Here is a 17,046-nt window from a genome sequence, read left to right as displayed (position 1 = left end):
CACAAAAATATAAGAACAAACTTGTGGAAAAGAGGCAACGAAGCAAAAACAAAAATCTATTAACTGGGCTGGAAATGTTTGCATAGAAAGACACAAAAGTGTTTGCAACCTCATTTGATTTTATCTTCTGAGATTGAAGTTAAAATATTAAAAGAAACATGCAAAGTAAAAAGGGGATGTGCTGATTTTACCTGCGATAGTATTAAGGAACATGAGGTACTCAAAGTTGGAGATTTCTCTCCTCTGCCATCGCTGCGTCATGTTGGACGACTTGAAGAGCTGACGAGGCGTCGCCAAGGAAATACGTCTGAACAACAAACAAACGCATGGAAATTCATTGAAATGTATGTGGAAGATGGGGGTCGTCTGTTTGCATGACGGCCATACCTGGCTTGTGGTAATCCGTAGCTGGTTCCCACCCCCACCCGTGGAAGGCTGTACACCACCCTTTTGACTGTGGCCTGGTCAGGGAAGTTAAACATCACAGATGCTGCAGAGAGGATGAGACGAGATTCAAACCCCATGTCAAAGCAAGTCCCACCATCAAAGAGAAGCTTGTGCTACATAATGCATCAAGACGAAGGAGGAATGTGCAGAGATAATGTTTCAGAACTCAAATGAAGGGAAGTAGTGTTTCGTTTTTTCATGCTTACTTCTGTTAGCCATGAAGACTTCCAATCCGGTGTTCTGCAGCAGAAAACGTCTGGAGAACACAGCCCGGATCTCACTGAACATCCATTTACCATGCAAACCCTCTGTGTAAGCCAGTACCTGTTTTATTTATTTAAAAGAAAAAGAGATATCTTTCAGACATTCAGCTTCATTTTCCTGCTCAACAATGGCGTGACTTGCCCTCACTTTGGCGTCCGTTTTCTTGAAGGTAGGATCCTCTTCGTCCACCTCAAAGTAGATTTCCGTGGTGGTGATGGAGAGCGTTCCTCGAGCCACCACGACCGGAGCAACCAGCTGAGCCGGCGTGCTCAGAACCACCGGGCCTGGGGGGGAGGGAGGGAGGGAGGGCAAGGGCATCGTTCAGCTGTTCTGAATTATTTTTTTCGCAGCACTGAGAGCCTCATGATTCAGAGATGCTTCACAGAAGAAATCACAACTCATTTCATGTTGGTTAGGATTCATCCGTCTTATTGCTACTTTGCTGCAGCAATGTGAAAAAGATCAGTAAGTTATAAGTTTGATTCAGTTATGTCATTACAGGATAAGAATTGTTTAAATTGGCTGGGGGGAGGGGGGTTAGTGCAACTGTAAAAACACAAAAACCCAGACCAGGACCTCGTTCCGTCCAACTTGCCTTTGGATGTAAAAAGTCTTGGACGGAAAGGTACTACAAACAGAAGCGGTTGACATTTTACTGTTTTTATAATAGCTGCAGCTGTTTAGTCCCGCTGTGCTTCTGCAGCTCACCGGCAAGATTGTCAATCTCTTTTTCCTGCAGCAGACTGACAGCGTCGTCGTCTCCCTCCAGCATTAGCTCCGCCTCCGGGTTCTGCGTGACCACAGACTGACTGCGGAAGCTTTTCTTGGTCTTCAGCTCCTCCTCCTCTTCCTCCGTACCTGTTTGAGGTTATTTTCATGAGAACTACAGCGCAACGATGGCCACAGATTCTGCAGGATTACACATTCCTGACCATATTCATCCAGAGACTTGAGAGCGACTCCAGCGTGAGTGGACCCAAAGGGATTCCTCACAAATCTTCGCCTCCTCCTCAAGTCGTCCTCCCAGTAGTCTAAGCGCCAGAAGTCATGTAATTGGCTGAGGAGTAAAATGTGACTAATTAAGGTCAGAAAAAGGCAGAAAAAAAAGGACTGTTAGTTTTGGGACCACTGGGAAAGTTACATTTTAACATTCAAACTGGTTTATTTTGAGGACATTTTCTAACTTGAAAAAAAAAACAAAAACAAATGAAACAGCTGTTAAAATATTCTGGTTGAGTTGTTAACAGTGAAGTCACGTTGACTCCGCCCTCTGCAACGCACGCTCAAACAACCATTTTCTGAGAAAACGCATGTAAATACCCATTTTGGGTGTCCAAAACGCTCGCACGTCGCTATGCAAGTTTCTATGAACTTATCTACGTACAAAACGTGCATTCACTGAACGCATATTGAAATCTGAACCAGGTCAAACTTTGACATGTTTAGCGTTTTTTGAACGTGCGTCACATGCCCAATGAGAACAAAGCATCAAAGTCGGAAAGGAGAGCAGCAGCAGCTCCCAGGAGACAGTTAAGTGATTTATTTTGAAGGGTTCAGACATTTTCTGAAGTAAGTAAAATAAATCTGTTGTTGGTTTGCTGGATCAATGGTTCTTTGGCTATCAAAAGACATAAAATAGTCCTCCTGATGTATACACCAAGAAGCTCCGCCCTTTGTCTCCCATCAAGGACATCCTGTGTGAAGTGAGAGCTCCCAGCAGAGAACTGGATACACAGAGCCTCCTCTCCTCCGCTCACCTCTGTGACATTGTCCCCCACGCTCCGTGCTTATTGGTCAAGATGTTGAGGATCTTCTGTTTCAGCTGGTTGGCAGTCACATGATCTCGGTGCTTCGCCGCACTGATGAGGTGATCGCACATTTTCTCCTCCTCCCGCCTGTCTGCAGCGTACTGAGCGCAGTTAGACTGAGGAATGGAAGGTGAGAAAGATCCATTTTAGGATTTCTGCATTGAAGTTTCCCGTCAACACATTTAAACCAAATGTAAAGGTACTGGATTAATTTGATGAAACTTGATACATTGCTCCTTTTAGCTCTACATAGCAGCTAAATGCAGAAAATACAATAACATTTTACATCAGTTTTAGACCCATAATTTCCCTTTCTTTCATTCCATCCCCTCAAGAAAACCCTGAAACACTTTTTGACAAAACAGAACAGAGAATTCTTCCTGTTTGTCAAAAGTTACCATATTTCAAAGCATTGGGTGACTATAATAATAGATTCCCCAGCAGCTCATGTGTTTACCTCAAATTCGGCGTGTTTGTGCACATCCTCAGCTCTCTGTCTGTTCAGAATGAACTCAGCTTCGTTGGCCACACGCACGATGTGATCCTTCATGGCGTGGCAAAGGAGTCTGGGAAAGAGGCAGGTGGATGAAGTCAGGCTGTGATTTCAGTTGGCAGAAGTGTGCTACTCCTTTGTGAATTTGTTTTCTAGTTGCAGCTTTTTCTCAGGTATCAAAGGTTAACTGCTATTGAACAACCAGATAACTCCCCTCTGAACATGCACAGAAACTGGTGCTTCACCTGGCAGGACTCTCCTGACAAAAGAAACTGGATAAAGATGATTTTTAATGCACAAAGACTCATTACCTTCCTTCATTAATGAGTTCGATGAAAGCTAGTCCAGCATTCTTCTGAATGGAGTTCTGCCACTCCTAAAAAAAAGAAGAAATAAATATTTAACCAGTGCTAAGACAAAATAACTTAGTTAGCTTAGCTCACAAATTAGCAAGAAGACCCAATCCCATGTGAATTGTTCTTGTTCGTGTTCTTGAGGCATTTTTCTGATGATGGACGACATATAATAAGAAAATGAAGCTTTAAATTGCGTTTCTGAGTATTTCTTTATTTAAATCGTTGTGAATCAGGAGCAGACGAAAACATTTTGTGTTTTTGTAATGTCGAAAATATGCTGGGCGGGTCACAAGCTCCCTGCTCCGCTTCATTCTGATGCATCTACTTTTAGACGACTAGATCCAGGTACGCTGATCTGGCATCTGAATCAAAACTGTCGACTGGATGGCTCCAAAATTGGACGCCATTTTTGTTGCATCAATAATGTTCGGTTGAGGGAAGGAAGGGCTGCAAGCTAGCAGGAAAGTGTGTAAACAGAGAGCTCTCAGCAACAGGGACAGAAAGGGGAGGGCGGGGTCGCTCTCACCAACAGTCCCACCCACAACTCAGACGGGAATTTCTAATAAAACTCCAGCCGCTCTGGAGAAACTATGTCCTAGAAAGCAACACAAATTTTTGATTTGGGCTAAAAATGACATAATCACAATTAAAAGACCACAGGTAACCCTTTGAAAATACATCAAAAGATGATTGGAGTGGGTCTTTAACACAAAACATCAAAAACAGGCAAATTCAGACACTCTGATTTAGAATTCAGAGACTCAAATAAGATGAAACTCTCACTGAATTGCAAAGCGTGCATAACCTTTGCTGTGTAGACTAGAGTGAAGACTTCTAAGCTGGATAAGAGTGTTGCTGAAAGCTCCCAAACCATCAGAGCTCCATTAGCTCCACTGGCTCTTAAAGCCATCTCCTGTTACACCCCCACTATCCAGAGCATCGATTTCTGGGCTCGGGTTCGCTCTCCCGGGCCTCTAATGGCAGACAAAACCGGAGCCAGAAGAAATACTATACATGCTGACGAGTAGCCACCCAGAAGACAAAAAAGAAAAAAGGGAGTGGTGAGAGGAAAGGGGCTCAGAACGACGAATCGCAGGAGATGAAAGCAGCTCCTGGTGAAACACGGGATGAAAGTTGCCAGAAAGGAGAAGTGAGTGTGATGAAGAGGAGGAGAGGAAAGGGGAAGAACTTCAGGGCGACTTGAAGGACGCGTGAGCCAGAATCCCACAAAATAAAAGAGAGGAGATGGGAAAGATTTCTTCACTTGAAAGGAAACAGCTCAACGCAGATGTATAACGGTGAGTGCTACTCATGAACGATAAATACAGAAACTTTGAATGCCAAAAAAAAAAATCTGCTATTACAAAGTTACCCACGATCGGTGAAATCTGTGTTTTGGGATTCTAGATGTTTCAAGGCTGTGAAATACCTCACTACACATTTTCCTCACTTTTCTCCCTTGTTTAGACTCTCAAAATTCAAACCTTCATGGAAAAGAAAACGTGCAGATTTGCCTTTTGTGAGAAGACTCACAGAAGGTGAACCACGATGTAGTGATTGAACACTGTAAACACTATTTATGATGAGCATCTGTGTTTGGACGTCGTTTTTTTTTCTTTGGAACTTAAAAAAAAAAAAACAATGATGCTACGTTCACACTGGGCTCAGAAATGCGCGTTCAAGCGACTACTTTCAGTTAAAAGTCTATGTTAATGCATGTATATGCGTGTTTTGGGCTTCCACATTAAAAACTGTTATGTTCACGCATCACTACGCACATTTTTAAATCAGTTTTCAAGCTCTATGTACAAAACAAAGAAAACTGAGCGAAAGGAAAACTAGCTAAACTACTATGACCAATCAGGAACTCTGTGTTGGTAGTGACATAAAGTTAGTGAGCTTTTCTCAAAAAAGAAGTTCCAACCAGTTTAAAATCAACCATGGAAAAGAAATTAATAGTTGCAGTTTGTGCCCAGTTGGAATTACACCAACTGGGCACAAAGACACAAAGTCTTTCATACATTGGAATAGAGCTTTGAAAGAAAAGAGAAAGGAAAGAAAAGAAAGAAAAAGAAAAGGCCTGGAGCAAAATTCAAGAGATTTACATGTAGATTTATGTAGTAGCGATAGTGCAAACACTGTATGCTGAAAAGCGTGTTCAACCCGCGTTCAGTGCGTTTTTGAACGCGCCACACATGCCCAGTATGAATGTAGCATAAGAGAAGAACAAGGTACCAACCTGAGAACAGAGCAGCATGACGAGCTCCACCACAGACGTGCTGGACTTCATGCACACCAGACCTGCAGCACAAACAGAAAACGACGTCAGAAGCCTCCATTTCTATCTTTAGTGCAAAAATCTTAACAGCAAAATATAGGAAACTATCATAAGCTCTATCACTCAGCTCTTCCTTCTCGCTGCATCGTAGTAAAGTTTACCAAAAAAGCATGCAACAGGAAAGACAAGAACAAACAGTGGAGAGTCAGGAGGGCGAGCAGTGAGGTGAGAAACAGGAGGAGTCAACACTGAGACGGTGGAATCACAAAAAGAACGAGACACCGGGGAGCAGGTGAGCAGAGGAGGAAACTGGGACCCATTTCGAGTTCCCTCTGATGGTGATCTGGTCTAAAACGATCATCTAGCTGACTTGAAACCAAACAGGGACCCACCCATGCCTGAGAATGACTAAAGCAGCCCCATCTAAGACTCACACAGCAACACATCCGCTTGACTTACTTCTTACCCAGTCGCTCTCGCACGCATCCGTCAGGACGGACAACGAATGGGGGGAGACTCCACAGAGAGACGCCATTGAGAGAAAAAAGGAGCCGTGTACAGCACCTGTACCTTCTATGAGCAGCTCCTGCCCATGGCTCCCCAGCAGCGTCCGGGACAGGAAGGGAGCGAAGTCCACAAAGATCTCCCTCAGCAGGGGGGCCACCTTCTCCAAAGCCCGCTCCAGCTTTGTGGTGATACTGTAACAGAAAAACAAAAGATGAAAGGATAAAAGTTAAAATGAAGAAATGCACACAGAAGGTTTGAACTTAGTGGGTTTCAAGGAGGAGAACATGCATGAGGTGAAGTGGAGAACAGGGAGGGACAGAGGAGCGCGAGAAAGCAGCTGGACGGAACTAAAACCCATGAAACGTAATGGCAAGAGAAGACAAAAAAAAGAAAAGAAAAAGAAAATGACAGACTCAAACACAATGTGCTCATCATGACAGTTTTATGTTAGGTTAGTGTCGGCAAGAAACAGCGGATGGTCCTTTAGCATAAAACCCTAACATAATAGCATTGGGCTGCAGGAAGAGCATAAAAATGAAAAATATTCGGCCCTGAACTGCACTCAGTTGATGTAAATGTTCATATAGCTTCCATAAAGTGTGAGTGAAACTTAAGTGATTGATTTAAAAAGCTCAAAAATATAAGCTGATGTTAATTTTTTTGTTTGGATTTTTTAAAACAGTATAAAAGTGACTGTAGAATAATAATTTTCTTTTCCAATTAGATAAAAAAAAAGCAAAAGTAAGAATATTTTTGGCATTTTACTGCACAAATTACAGAAATAAGAAAGTGGCGGAAGTTTCAAATCATGAACATTTTCTCAGAACTAAGATTTTTCTGAACTATTTGAGGTGAAATATGGAAAAAAAAATATTATTTTAATCAAATTTTCTTCTTTAAATAGAAATCCGTGCTTTTATTTTATAAGAAATCTCATTTTACAGTCAGAAAGTTTTGAATCTGAGAAATGTTTGTCAAAAAGTCAGATTTCCTTAATAGTTTTCCGTAGAGTGACGTTTTTAGAAAATGTCAATGCAAAAGCAAATCTTTATTTCGGGTTAGTATGAGAAAGCAGGAAGTTTTTCAACGACTGCAGAATAAAAAAAATGTGAGAGGTGGCCCAAACGAAGATGATAACAGTTATTTTGCTGAAGCTGAGATGTACATCCTTCCTTGCATGGCATTCTGGGAACACTTAGAAGGATAGTCATAGCAGAGAGTGTGCGCTGGAGGTGGGACAGAGGGAGGGGCATGGGAACAGGACGAGTATCTCCTTGCCTAAAACACTGTCCTGCATCTCGGGGGGCTGCCTGGAAGCCTGCCAGAGAGCTAAAAGACTTGAGCTCAGGGGGCGTCTGACCGCTGCGCAGCGCGCACTGCGCCACCTCACAATAGGCACTGCAATACAAACCACACACACACATAAAGAACACACATACAGACATGTAGACTGATTAAAGAACACACGCACGCATTTCCACCCGCCCGCCTGCTCTGGTGCTTTCTCCTTTATCTGCTAACATTCACAGAGACGTTATGGTACAAATCATTTCTTTGTTGGGAGATAATTGGTGAGGGTTAGCACAAGTTTCACACAACTCATCATCTTATGCTCTATTGGTGAAGCCTAAACAGCGTGAAAACTAAAATAAAAGACAGACTCATGTTAATGACAGTTTCATTTGCACATTTTATGACCCCATGAGCTAAATGAGAAAGTACCAGCGCTTTGGCCCCTTTGTGCAGATTTAATGAGGAGCATCGAGCAGAGAGTCAGTGGCAAGTGTCTGCGACGGCTGAACGCGACCAAAAACTTAGAGGTCTTTTCATCGGCCGCTCAAGTTACAGTTTAGGTTTCAGCTTTTCATGCACAGTCAGTCAGTTTAGGTGCAAAAAGAACTTAAAATATAAAAGACAAAGGGTTTGTGTTTTTAATTGGCTTTGATTTTTGTTTTCATCTTTAACCCTTTAAGTGCCTGCTCAATGAAACAGTAGGGCCCATTTAGAAAACATTTTATAAAAATCACTAATTGTGTGTTTCCCTCCACCAAGGCAATACACAGCAGAAAAAAACATTTCTTTTTCTTGATTTAGTCTTAGTTGGGTATTGAAAGGGTTAAAGGATGAAAGTCAATCATTGTAATCAGATGAGAGGTTTTGGAGTATTTTGCTATCATGTGCTAATAAACCACTTGACTGTTGGTTGTCCTGTTCAAAATAATAAATGTAAGGTAGAAAGTTATAATTATGACAAAGTTCTGCTTTGAAATGGTGCCTCCTATAAAAGCTTTAAGAGGTAATTACACAAAATAGAAGTCTAAATTTTAGGCGAAATTACATTCTTTCATTAAACCTGTACCGATTCCTAAATTGTGATTCAAATCTTTTTTTTCAATCAATATAACCTTATTTTTAAAAGTCCATTAAACTTTTTCAACCAAACGTCAGATTTTCTGACGTTCGAAAAACTGACTTTTGTTTTGAAAGGATGACAGGAAGGGAATGACATGGAGAAGAAAATGAGGACACGTAAAACCAGACGAGTCAACATGAGAACCAAAAGCAAAAAATTAAAAAAGGAAATAAAAAAAAGAGTGGAAGGAAGTTGAGTGATTCACGGTTCTTGAAGGTGGTGAGAAGACTCACCTCATGTTCTCCATGGTGTCTTCTGGCATGGGCGCCACTGTTTGCACGGCTGGTAAATTCTTACTTGTCGCACCGTTGACAAACGACGAAGAGGAGGACGAGGAAGAGGAGGCGGAGTCAGTCGCACCTGGACCAGGCAAACAGTGAAAATGGAAACAAATGAAAAAAACGATGGCCAGCAGGAATTCTGAACCAGGAATCAAGAAGGACCAACATAAGCTTGTAGGATAACGATACAGAAAACAATAACAGTGCTGATCAACTGCAAACAAACTTCAATGTAGACGCTGTTTTCCTGGACAACTGTTGCTTATGCGCAGCTAATGGCCTGTAAAATAGGTTTGTAATCGATACACAGAATCCCTTCCAGGGAGCAAACCACTTCCTTGTCCATTATGCATGAAACCGGGAGCAAATCCGTCAGAGCCTTCAATGCAAATGCTTTGTGTGGAAGTCAAACAGAGGAGAGTGACGCCAGGGTCACCTGAGTGTCAGCAGATGCACAACTGAATGTTCATCTTGAGATTTTTCATTTATTAAACGTATTTTTCTTATTCATTTTATGCTTTTTTTCTATACACCCAAAGTAAATTTCATCAGAAAAGTGGCATTATTTATAGGTTGACTGAACAAATGCACAAAGGTGCATGAATTCAAACATTTAGCAAACACTGAATGAAACCGTGGCCCACCTGTGGTGTTGATCATGCTCTTGGGTGTCGCTGTGGCAGCAGCGAAAATGTTGGGCGTGCTGCCGGCAGAGGCCGCCCCGCTGGTGGTGGGCGTACCCACCGTGTTGACGGACAGGCTGCCAGGAGGAGGCTTTTTCACCGGAACCACAACGCTCCTGGAAAAGATGCAATGCAAAAGTTGTTAGGCCTTGGTAACATGCATCTGTTACTGAGTTCGACCAGTACAGGTGCTGCCAGTTTTTGGGTTGTTTGGGCCCATGGAGGGTTGTAGACAGGAGCAGCCGAATCGTATGGGGAGCACAGGTGTGTCTTGTAGTTCTCGTGAGGCTCATGTGGCCACTTTAAGGGACGTCATGGAAATGGAACGTACCATTGCTGTATTAAGCGTATTGTGAAGTATTTGTAAAGATAACGTAAGCTACATGAACTTATGACGTACAAGTGATGCTGTGGTACGGTGCACAAGTACGTGTGCCCGTGTGCATGAACATTTTCCCTCTACAGGCTCACCCTGCAGTCTACAATCCTAAAATGTTCTCGGGCCTATACATGTAAGGGCATTTGTGAGACTGCTGGGAGGCTACCGCGTCCCCCCGTGTTAGCAGATGCTTGGAAAACGTTTCTGTATTGGACCACAGAGATGTGCACAGCAGCTGGCAGACACATGTAATGAACTGCAAATGCTTCTTATTGCTTTTTAAACAACAGCCAGGCTGGCAAAGAAGCAAGTGCTGTTGCTGTTAGACAAAGCTAAGAAAAGAAAAAAATCATAAAAATTACTTGAAAACCTTTAAAAATTAAATAGTATAAAAATAAAATATGTAAGTATGTAGTGAGAACAGAATTAGTGATGCTGGGTTGGATTTTTCTAGGAGCAGAGAACTTGTAAATGAAGTAAGCCAGCAAGTCAGACCTTTGGAGACAGCTTTGATACACGATGTGGACATGTCGTGGATGGACATGGTTCCAGAAACAACTATGATCAATTATGCAGAGTCTTCTCAATCAATAACTTAGCTGCCTTGGTCTGTGACAGTGTGGGATCAAAGAGACTAAGTGATGCACAGCAGATTCAAGCACGTCATCACATATTGGATTTGAACAAAAGGGACTTTGAGAAAAATCGAGAAGACGCATCTGCAACTGAATAAATTAAAAAAGAACACAGTTCTGCTTAAGTCATAAAAATTCCACTGGTGTGCAGTAAAGGACACTTTGAAGTTTCAGTTCACATCTCATTTTTATATTAGAAACATGACAGCTGTATTGTGTTATCTCTATACAAACTACTAGAATTACACTTATATTGACATTCGTATCATATCTGATCCATGCATTTCTGGGACACCCAAATCATTAGCATGATCCATCTTTCCTTAAAGACCCATTATATCCAACTTGAACCTGGTCCATGTTTTTTTAATGCATTGTCCTTCCAGTAGAGGCAGTAGGGCTTATCCTGCTCATTTCAATATGGCTGCCTCTGTGAAATCTCAAAAACACTTTGGGCGGAAAAATGTTTAGCTAGGTTTGTAAACCCTTATGGTGAGAATAACTCATCTATTGTTTTTCATTTTTAAAGGAATACGTTCTGTATTGAAAAAAATGTTGATAATGAATTATTTATAATACGGTTACATCCTGTGAGAAATGTGTGGATCAGATTTGAGACAGTGCGGGTAAATAATGTGTATTTTTTCCCTAAACACTAATGTCAATATTTTTGCATCCTAAAGTAATATTATTGTGAGCAAAAGCACACTAAATCACCCAACATATAAATCTACATCATAGAAATTTGCAATGACTTCTGTGGATTTAAAAAAACATCTTAATTTAGAAAAAAGTTGACTTTTCCATCAATTCTTTGATGTAGTGGGATTACATGTTTGTGTGTTTACTAAAGTTAGCTGCATAAGGGTTTTACCTGCTGCTTGTGAGAGTTGGTGTCTGGCTGTTTCATGCACCTTTTAGGTAAAGATGACTGACCTGTCGAAGGAGTGAAACTGCATCGGTAACATGGGATGCGTCTTCAGAGCGGGGTCCGGGTGGTAGGGGGTCGGTCCGGACTCCTGTCCCAGCTCTGCACCGTCGATGGGAGCCGCCACCAAGCTCTTTAAAATCTCCTGCAATCCAGGAAAAAAAGAAAACCAACAAATGTGGTGACTTGACTTGTTTTTGTTCATATGGGCAACAAAGCAGTTTAATTACCTTAACTGTACAACTACGGGTTAGAAAAAATAGATGACACCATTTACTTAATCACTGAAAAACATCCATTAATAACAAATGAGAAAAATCCCAGCTGAACATTACTGACTTTAATAATCTACCTTAAAAAATATTATATAAGGCACAATTTACTGAAAAAACATGCTTCCAAAAAAAAAAAAAGTCATAAAACCCATCTAACGGTGGTAATTTGTCACAGTATGAAAAAAGGGGAAAATGTTGCCAGGCAGCCGGTTCCAAACTTTGGAGCAAGCTCTAAAACATAAAGGGAAACAGGCGGACTGAGGCTCAGAAATATCACTGTGTCTTCATAAGAAAAGAAAGCAGATCGTGTTTGTGAGCGGAACTGCAAGAAATCAGCCGATAAAACTGAGAAATATACAGAAAACAGACCAAAGTAAGGTGAGCAAAATGAAATATCACTGTGTAAAAAGATTTAAAAAAAAATATTCAGACGTAACTCACAAGTTCTTACTGGGCAAAAATTATATGTAGCTTCAATTCAATTCAATTCAATTTTATTTGTATAGCCCAAATTCACAACAACAGTCGTCTCGATGGGCTTCGTATCGGTAATTGAAAAAGTTAAATATAAAATCAGAAGGATCATGAATACATAGAATTCAATAGGAAAATATTAAATTGAACTAACAAACTGACTAAACTAAACTGGACATCCCTGCCCTTAGACCCCCCTTAGCTTTATGTCCAAACAAAGGTCTAGAAAACATTACATTTTAGAAGTTTATAATAGCCTCTAAGCTTTCTGAGCTGTTTCTTAATATAAAGTTTAAGGCTTTAACTGATGTGTTTAACCTTAATTTCTTGGAAAGAACTATTTGTTTTAAGACATTTTTGTGATTGATGGATGACCCATGTGCAGGAGAAATGGAATCAGCTGACAGAAACTTGAGCAATTTAATGAATAAATGAAACGATGACTGTAAAACCAAAGTACGTGACTCAAACACTAAAATTAAATATGATAAAACATTAAGATAATGGACGTGAAGCTTGGCAAAATTGAAACATAATCAGGAATATAGAAAGGCTAAGAGGTAATCTAACCACTTGCAACATGAAACTGTGCAGGACTGGTTAAACAACCTCATTAGAATTTAGATTAAAATAAAAAAAAACATACGTAAAACAAACTAAAATAATAAAAAAATAATAAAAAAAATCTACAAAAATGAAACAAATCTTATTACACTAACCCCCATTAAAAGGGAACGCTCCTAGATGACCCCAAAACTAATCAAGTCCCTGCTATTTGAAAAAACTGAAACCAGTTGTTTTTCCTACCAAAATGCTTTCATCATAAAAACAATGTACAACTACATATTTAATAGAAATTTAGATGATAATTTTGAAATTAATGGCAAAAAGAAGAAAAACAATTTTTATGTTTGCAGAAAATTTAGTAGCCTTCTTTGGCACTGAAGAATGTTCAACTTACATTATAAAGTTTTTAAATGTAAAGTGGTCGTTTTATTTTTACTACTTTTAAAATTTCACTGAAATCTTTATTACTGTATATCTTCCAATAGACGCCGGCTCTAAGAGGTGTTCGGTACTTCAGTCACCGGGCTCTAATAGTGGCCGGCCTCCTTTAAGACCCCTCCCCCAAATCCCCCCCGCTTCATGCACAGTCGTGCAGACAGTGGGTGTCTGTGGTATTTGTAATGTTAGTCTGTGTAGCGATGGTTAAGAAAAGCTCATTGGATTTATACATTTTGTGTGGTGGCATTTGCCAAAGAACATTCTGCTGAGAAATCTGCACGACATTTTGGGGTGCATTCTAAACGTTTCCAAAGTTGGCGTTAGCAGATGGGTGATATTGAGAAGACGCCTGCAGAAAAAGGAGCAAACTATTTCCTAGTGGAGATGCAAAGAAAGCGAGCTACGAATTATGAAAACGAAGAGGATTTTTGATACGGAGGTTGATGATGAGAGTATAGAAATGTTCGTAGGCAGGGCTAATCAGAATTTAATACAATGTTCTCATCATTTCAATAAATCCTGCTGCTGGTGTCGGCTTTTGTTGACCGAATTTCACCGCAAAATCAACCCATTAGTCATAATGAACAAGTTTGCCATCACCATTTTGTCTGTGATGGAATAAACATCGGTCTCCAATAGACGCCTGTCTCTACTTTTGGAAGACAAATGGTACCTTTCTTTTTTCAAATGATTGCTTTTGCCCCTTAATAATAAACTTCCTTAATAATTTACTCTTAGACATTACCAAGCATTAGTAATGTGTAAATAAGCCCTTATAGGACATTTAAAGGACAATCATTAACATTCGTAGATGTCTCACAAATGTCTTATAAATGTCAACATGGTGCATATTAAGACATTTCTCAGTAGATGTATAAGCCTTTTGACCAGTGAACACATTGGTCAAAAGGTAATGTATAGGGCATCTACAAATGCTAATTAAGCTCTCATAAAGGCTTTACAGATGCTAATAAATAGAAGCATAGTCATACATATGAGACATTAAACATTAATGCTACTGAATGACTTGTAAACATGCTATGATGGCTATATACACATTAGTAATGCTTGTTACTGTCTTATAGATAGATTATTAAGGAATCGTATTATAAAACATTACTAAAAAACAGATCAGATTGTTTTAGGAAAGAAAAGTATGGGTACACATTGATTGAAGCATTTTACTTTAGAATAAATGCAGCCAGGATTAACCTGTACTGTCACCCACCTTAACATTGATGCCCTTGTTTGTCTGACTGATGCTGGAGATGGACGAAGGCGGAGCTTGGCTGGAGTTGGGGGTGGAGCTGGGGTTGTGAGGCGAATCCAGAAGGCTCTCCTGTGACCTTCGAACGTCGGACAGACTGCACAGCAGATCTGCGCCTCCTCCCCCACTGCCTCCCCCGCCCCCTCCAATGTCTCTGTCTCGGTCTCTGTCTGTCTCTCTCCCAACCAGGCCCAGACCCAGACCCAGGCCCATCTCCGAGCCGTTCAGGGATCCGGCCACGTGGCCTTCCTCCCCGATGCCTGAGTCTGTGTGGGGGAGGCCACCTCGAGGAGAGTCATCCACTGGAGTGGGGGTCTGTTTATCCCGGTCAGAGAAGGGGTGTTCTGAAAGGAATTTAAAAAAAATAAAGACTTAAATACAATTCTTTTGAAAATATAAGTGCAGAGGTATAATAAGCATTTAATATTTATGTATAGTCGGGAAAATTCTGCATTGTAAAATGTCTTTTGTCTACTTTATTGTGTCACCCTCCTTTGTTTCATCTTTAGAAAATGCTTTTCTGTACTTAGCTCACACAGAGTGTGTAGTTACAGCCACAACAACAAATGCAGATGAGTCACTGCTGAGTAACTGGAAGTAACCTTCTCAAACAGAGAGTGCTGCAGCAAAAAGGGAAACAAGAATCACCTGTACTGGTGGGTGAGTTGATCTCGTGGCGAATGCTTCGCCCTGATAGGCTGGTGGACCTGCCGATCTCCCGCTGTGGTTCCAATATGTCCCGGTACTTTGACACCATGAGAACTGATATAAAGTAAACCACTGCCAGAGCCAGAAACTGGGCCTGCTTGCTGTCGTCCTGCAGACGTTTGACAAGTACACAAAAATGCTCATTAAACACAGATTGTTTTATGATATTCCTCTTTCAAACTAATATAGAATACAGTAAAAGCACCCTCTTACCACATCTCTGAAAACCACAGCTCGCAGACGATTGATGTCTACATCCTGCAGGAGTCTGTCTGGATCCTGCTGAGTGTAGAATATAGAATCCCAAATGTAGCGTGTCATACATAAATGCATGTTTGTGTCGCATCTTGAGTGTAGCAGGATGTGCTCTGGATTTGTATGTGTGTGCTACCTTGCTGGCTGTGGAGGCACTGTGAAGGAGGCTGTCCTGCGACTTGCTGCTGGTTAAGGAGGACTTGCAGCTGCGGTCCCTCTGCCTCTGCCTGCACTCCAAGCAGTTCCTAACGGCCACGCAGCATACTGATGGCACAGAGAGAAAGAGATGAAACAGGTAAGAGTCCATTACGGCCAGGGCTTTTACATTCCCATGTTTCTTAATGGTCTTTCTGATGTACCGTAGAAAATCAAGAAACTATTATATTTCAGAGCATAAAATTGAAAGGCAACAGTGGGATGCACCTTCATAAAATTTGTTTAGGGCAATTGTTGATCTAAATATTGTAAGATAAACTTACATTTAAACAGGAAGCACAATTTAATATAAAATATCAAGTGAAAAATGTACTTTTAATTTATTTTCTCACCAGCTAAGAATCACAAAGAATCCAATCGGTTAGTCACTGGCACTTTCTACGTTTTTATTGAAAACATATAAAGGCATTTAAAATAATACTATGGTTTTGATTCAAACTGTTTAATTACATCTTAGTATTCTTTTAAAGTCCCACTCTGAAGAAAATTGTGTTTTTGCTGTTTTTAACATGTTCTTTTGGCCTTGTTCTGATGATGGAGGACATATATTAGAAATAATTAAGCACAAAATTACATTTATGAGTATTTCTTTATTCAAATTATTGTAAAGCTAGAGCAAACAAAAACATTTTGTTTAAAAAATAGCACAATTGTGTCGTAGGAAATACTTTGGGCGAGGCCTCAAGCTCCCTGCTCTGCTCCATTCTGGTGCATCAACTTGTTGACAATTAGATCCTTGTACATTTTATTCGTTTTAGCTGGCATCTGGCTCAAAACGTTATGGCTGGATCGCTCCGATATTGCTCACCATTTATGTTACAAAGGCAATGTTAGATTGGGGGTGTGAGGGGCTGTAAGTTATCTGGAGAAACAGAAATCTCTCAGCATTGGGGATGGGAAGAAAGAGGGGTTGGGGTTGCTCATATTCAAGAGGTAAATATTTAATGAACAACTGCCGTCCTGAAGAAACTATGTCTTAGAAAAATGCTGTTCTTTTTTAAAGTTTGGCTAAAGACAGCATATTTATAATTAAAACACCACCGGGAATGCTTTTACAATTTAGCAAAAGATGATCTGAGTGGGTCTTTAAAAGCACAAAATGAACAAAAATTAATATGAGTGTTATTTTAGGTTAATATCAGGCAACAAAGCCACTGGACAATTATAATCTTAAAAGGGAAACTAATGAAAATGAGTATCTTAAAAATAAATTAAACTCTTATAATTTATAAAAACTTAGAGGCTTCATCACAAAGCGGCTCAGAACATAGAAGTAGCTCTGAAATAAAAGCCATTCGTTAAATGTCTCAACATTTTGGTTTGTCTGCGCTGTGAGAGAACTCCGGGGTCAAACTCTAGGTCAAGTGTGTAACT

At 40.5% G+C, this 17,046-nt stretch overlaps 1 protein-coding gene and 1 long non-coding RNA gene across 30 annotated transcripts in view; one reads left to right on the top strand and one right to left on the bottom strand.

Annotated features, from left to right (window-relative positions):
• The window catches only part of nbeaa (neurobeachin a), a 101,152-nt gene that overhangs the window by 8,973 nt on the left and 75,133 nt on the right, over nucleotides 1-17,046 (bottom strand). For 4 of the 29 annotated variants that reach the window (XM_078930775.1, XM_020708781.3, XM_023962859.2 and 1 more), the window contains 18 exons: nucleotides 15,593-15,720; nucleotides 15,415-15,483; nucleotides 15,142-15,310; nucleotides 14,455-14,837; nucleotides 11,481-11,617; nucleotides 9,492-9,646; nucleotides 8,800-8,926; nucleotides 6,211-6,344; nucleotides 5,608-5,669; nucleotides 3,324-3,388; nucleotides 2,977-3,085; nucleotides 2,469-2,635; nucleotides 1,644-1,768; nucleotides 1,420-1,569; nucleotides 859-995; nucleotides 654-771; nucleotides 388-490; nucleotides 192-307 (listed from right to left, as the gene is read on the bottom strand). In XM_078930775.1, the coding sequence (XP_078786901.1) occupies nucleotides 192-307; nucleotides 388-490; nucleotides 654-771; nucleotides 859-995; nucleotides 1,420-1,569; nucleotides 1,644-1,768; nucleotides 2,469-2,635; nucleotides 2,977-3,085; nucleotides 3,324-3,388; nucleotides 5,608-5,669; nucleotides 6,211-6,344; nucleotides 8,800-8,926; nucleotides 9,492-9,646; nucleotides 11,481-11,617; nucleotides 14,455-14,837; nucleotides 15,142-15,310; nucleotides 15,415-15,483; nucleotides 15,593-15,720 (2,454 nt within the window). Of the gene's footprint in view, nucleotides 1-191; nucleotides 308-387; nucleotides 491-653; nucleotides 772-858; nucleotides 996-1,306; nucleotides 1,340-1,419; nucleotides 1,570-1,643; nucleotides 1,787-2,468; nucleotides 2,636-2,976; nucleotides 3,086-3,323; nucleotides 3,389-5,607; nucleotides 5,670-6,210; nucleotides 6,345-7,431; nucleotides 7,552-8,799; nucleotides 8,927-9,491; nucleotides 9,647-11,480; nucleotides 11,618-14,454; nucleotides 14,838-15,141; nucleotides 15,311-15,414; nucleotides 15,484-15,592; nucleotides 15,721-17,046 lie in introns of all 29 variants that reach the window. The other 25 variants (XM_078930762.1, XM_078930756.1, XM_078930759.1 and 22 more) reach the window with 15 other exon arrangements.
• Nucleotides 4,433-11,502, top strand: LOC110016370 (uncharacterized). Its single transcript, XR_002291652.3, has 2 exons — nucleotides 4,433-4,666; nucleotides 11,466-11,502. It is a non-coding gene; the product is annotated as an uncharacterized LOC110016370 (long non-coding RNA).

This window comes from Oryzias latipes, chromosome 14 (assembly GCF_053564925.1).
Source record: "Oryzias latipes strain Hd-rR chromosome 14, Olatipes_Hd-rR_3.1".
Lineage (NCBI taxonomy): Eukaryota > Metazoa > Chordata > Actinopteri > Beloniformes > Adrianichthyidae > Oryzias > Oryzias latipes.
This window is presented reverse-complemented; position numbering and strand designations above follow the sequence as displayed.